Here is a 3,777-nt window from a genome sequence, read left to right as displayed (position 1 = left end):
AAAAAAAAAAAAAAAAAAAAAAAAAAGCCTTTCTACCAATATACTTATTTCTATGTAGACAAGGGAGTAAGCAACACCAGTAGAGGCATTTACTGCTAATACTGATAAGAGCCCAATTGTAGAATTAAAACAACAGTAAACATCACCACTATTTGTACACTAGGAAAGCTTTTAAGCATTAAGTAGATCTGAAGGCGCTCATATCAGGAAACAGCCAAGAATAGGTGCTGTGAAATAAGTTATTTTGCAATTGCTTCTGGTGTTAACACTTGCCTTGGAATAAAAAGGTGATTAACTGAAGAAGTAGTAACACACCCACAAAGCTCAGTCATATTTTAAATATAAATCACTATTAAAAGAATAGCGTTCAAGAATGCTTTTGCAGAATGAGCTATTTCTACTTAAATATCCCATATAGGAGCATGAGCATTCAAAGACTTCTCTGTGTTTTTCTGGAAAGTATCCCAGAGATGTCAACATGGGTCAGGAGGAGAAGTGTAGCAAACTTACTAGTCAATATGACCGATTTCAGTTCCTTTTACATTTACAGCCTTGATGCTTCCAAAAACAAACAGCAATGTAATCAGATACTTGGGATGTTAAAAAAGATACATAAGCCAAATATTTCCATCTCAACGGTCAAGATTCTACACTGAGAAAATGTGCCAGAGCTTTCAGTTTCCCCGATTCTGCTTAGTTCGAAATTCAGAATAGCTGCATCACTGCAACATGATGTCTTTGGCTATATAAACAGCAGTGAGGAGAATTTTACTCCAGTTTTAGTTAAAGCTCTTACCAAGGAACGAAAAAGGTAAGCACATCATTACATCTACATTAACATATAGAAGACTGCCTGCAAACAGTGTGAAAGAACTGATGGTTTGCTTTCACTTACCTCTCCTTTTTGGGCACAGCGAAGTACTACTGGAGGTCCAAGAATTCGGCAATCAGCCTTGTACAACTTGTTAAAGACTGAATCTTGAAAGTCTGCTATAACGAAGACCGTCTCAAACTCTGGAGACTCGAAATCCCCAAACTCTTCCACCGATTCCGTCTTTATATACGGCACTTTAATTTCCTTGATTTTTTGGACAGTATTAAAAATAAGTGTCATTCATGCAACATACATAGTAACTAGTGTTAAATTTTAGGTGGATTTTTATTTTAAGGTGTTAGAGAAATTTAGTTTCAAAGACAATTTTACAATTTTAAACGAAATGCCTAGTTTTTGGAGTACTGGCGGAAGCTATATAGCAGGGGTGTCAAACTCACTTGGGACACTGGGCTGGATCTGGACTGCAAAGGAGCAGCTACCACGGCAGCAGCAGGTCTGGGATAAGTGAGGTCAAGCAGCAGTGGGTCTGGAGGCAGGGGGGTTCTGGTAGCAGGAGAGGTCCAGCAGCAGCAAGCCAAATTTGTCACCAATGGCTAAGACTAGTAGGGTCAAAAGGCCCCAAATTCCACAGCAGGCCATGCCCAACCCCCCTGCCCCATCCTCCAAGCTTCCAGTGGTGTGCCAGTGACCCAGTGGGCCAGGTACAGAGGTGTAATGTTTGACACCCCTGCTATATAGCAAGGTCTATTGGTCCGCAATGAAATAGTGATTACCTCTGTCCAAGTTCCTAAAGCAATTTCAGATTCTGAAATATAAAAAGAGACTATAAGAGTCAAAAGCATCCATGCTAGTATTAATTGGGTTGCTACTCTGAAGAGGGTATTTTGTACCAATTTAAATGCAAGATTGGCAAATCTCTAGATAAATTTTTGCCAAGCAGGTATTTTTGTATGAAAGGGAACAGTATCTTTCTCTTCAGGGCATCTGAAGAATTAAAATGATCCATCTTGAAACAATTTAACTGCAAGCTGCAGAAGCAAGAACATTTAGGCAGCAGTGTTTTATGCTACACAAAATTATCGCTTAAAAATTGTTGAAGGCTTAAATAGAGTCCATTTTTTTCTCCTAAGGCATTAGATCCAAGCCTATTTTCAGAATCCTCCACTCGAAGAAAGAAGAATCCTTACAGAATAGTTCATGCAGCAGTCTTAAAAGGCAGTTCTTTATATGCTGAAGTATTTAGTCAGTTATAAAGCTGGTTGATAGTAGAAACTTACAAAAGCTTTGACTAAGGAGTATGTAGATGGATCTCCCATTTGATCATTCCATACCCAAGTTACAGAACACATCATTAAGCATAGATATGTTAGTTCAAGAGTTCAGGACAGATATTTAATCAAATGGCAGTTTCAAATTTAGTACAAGTTTCTACTCAACTAGCTTCACCACAGGAAACATCTTCCATTGTGCCTTTATTGTGTCCAAGTACCAGAAATCAAAGTGTTTATACTCTCTAGTCCCAAGGTAGTGCAACATGCTGCATGCAATCACATCAGCATAAATGCCTGACATACCATATGAATAATACTTTTTATTAGTTTTTCTTCCGATTTACCAGGACTATTTTCCTTTATCTTTATAACTGGCACTTCCATTATCTTAATGGTCTGTGGGAGAGGAGAACTTTGGTATGAGATTAAATTAAATAGGACAATGTTCTAATATATTTGCACTATTATAATGATTATTTTATCATAAAGTTACATACCTCCAAAGCTTTCAGGAGTGCCTCGTGTTTCCCAGCTTCCTGAACCAAAGCCACTCGGGTTACAATCTGAGGCATTTCCTCTGTTCAGGGGTAAAGACAAGTAACGTTCATTTTCAATAAAGGAAAAAAAAGCCATAACCTAGGGAAAGAAGCTGCTTGTATAATGCTATCCTGCCAATATACTTTGATTTAAATAGTGTCAGTCAAAAATAGCCTGACTCTTAAGACTAGAAGTTGCCTCAAGAAGCTTGTATCTATTTGATTAGTGCATCAGTGACTCAATTTAATCTACTTGCAAAGACGTGAAGCAGGACCATGAAGATGATGACTAAACATTCTTACCCATGCCTAACTAAACATGCTTGTATGTACACACACAAGCAGTGTTTCGTTTTGATCACAGAACAATGTGGATTTTGGGTTACTTTTTCAAAATCTGAGAATTGGGAATTTTTTTTTAAACCAGAGAAAGCCAGGAACCCTGGTAAGGATGCTTGAGATACTAACTGAGTTGCCAAAAAAGTTTAAGCCCATCAGCGGTACATTTTTTTCCCCCCACCTCAGTGGGAAAAGATTTCAACACACACAGAGCACCCTCCAGCAGAGTAACATGAGGGTGGCCTACAGTTACCAGAAACAGCTGCAAAGTAGAATCAATCTTTGAGGTGCAGAGAAAAGTTGTTGTTTAAGATTTTGTTCATTTCACCCTAACATTAAATCAAGCTTTTAAAACTTTAGAGTTGGAACACAGAATCACAGAAAATTAGGGTTGGAAGGTACCTCATCTGGGCTAGGGACAGAAGTTACACACAAAGAGGTTTAAGTGATCAGAAACTAGTTTAAACCTGCAACAGAACAGAAGCTCAGTGCTTATAAGCCAGTTTCAAAATGGCTGAAGCTGGTTTAACATAAACCTGGTTGAATGTAATATCAGACTTTACTGATTTAGGACAAACCAGCTTATGAAACTTCTGTCTCAGACCCCTTCCTAGTTCAAGTGAAATCACAGCCCCCAGCATGGTTTGCAGCACTGGGCTGGGATGTGCTGTCTGCTCTAGACAGCAGGAGTGGCCCTGCCTCTCTGCTCCCTAGCTGGAGCAGTAAGGGCTGGCTGACAAGGGGGGTGGGGGGCAAGCCTGGCAGGAGATGCAGCCCAGTCTGCAAGGGAGGATGG

The 3,777-nt window shown here is 39.3% G+C and overlaps 1 protein-coding gene across 4 annotated transcripts in view; it reads right to left on the bottom strand.

Annotated features, from left to right (window-relative positions):
• The window catches only part of ECT2 (epithelial cell transforming 2), an 80,127-nt gene that overhangs the window by 65,409 nt on the left and 10,941 nt on the right, over positions 1-3,777 (bottom strand). For 2 of the 4 annotated variants that reach the window (XM_019503310.1, XM_019503313.1), the window contains exons 3-5: positions 2,604-2,683; positions 2,410-2,502; positions 896-1,078 (exon numbers count right to left, since the gene is read on the bottom strand). In XM_019503310.1, coding sequence (XP_019358855.1) covers positions 896-1,078; positions 2,410-2,502; positions 2,604-2,683 — 356 coding nt within the window. The remainder of the gene's footprint in view (positions 1-895; positions 1,079-2,409; positions 2,503-2,603; positions 2,684-3,777) is intronic. The other 2 variants (XM_019503311.1, XM_019503314.1) reach the window with 1 other exon arrangement.

The sequence above is a fragment of the Gavialis gangeticus genome, unplaced genomic scaffold (assembly GCF_001723915.1).
Source record: "Gavialis gangeticus isolate Ggan-Ray unplaced genomic scaffold, GavGan_comp1, whole genome shotgun sequence".
NCBI classification, from domain to species: Eukaryota; Metazoa; Chordata; order Crocodylia; family Gavialidae; genus Gavialis; species Gavialis gangeticus.
Note: the sequence above shows the minus strand (reverse complement) of the source record. Positions and strands in the feature narration are given on the sequence as shown.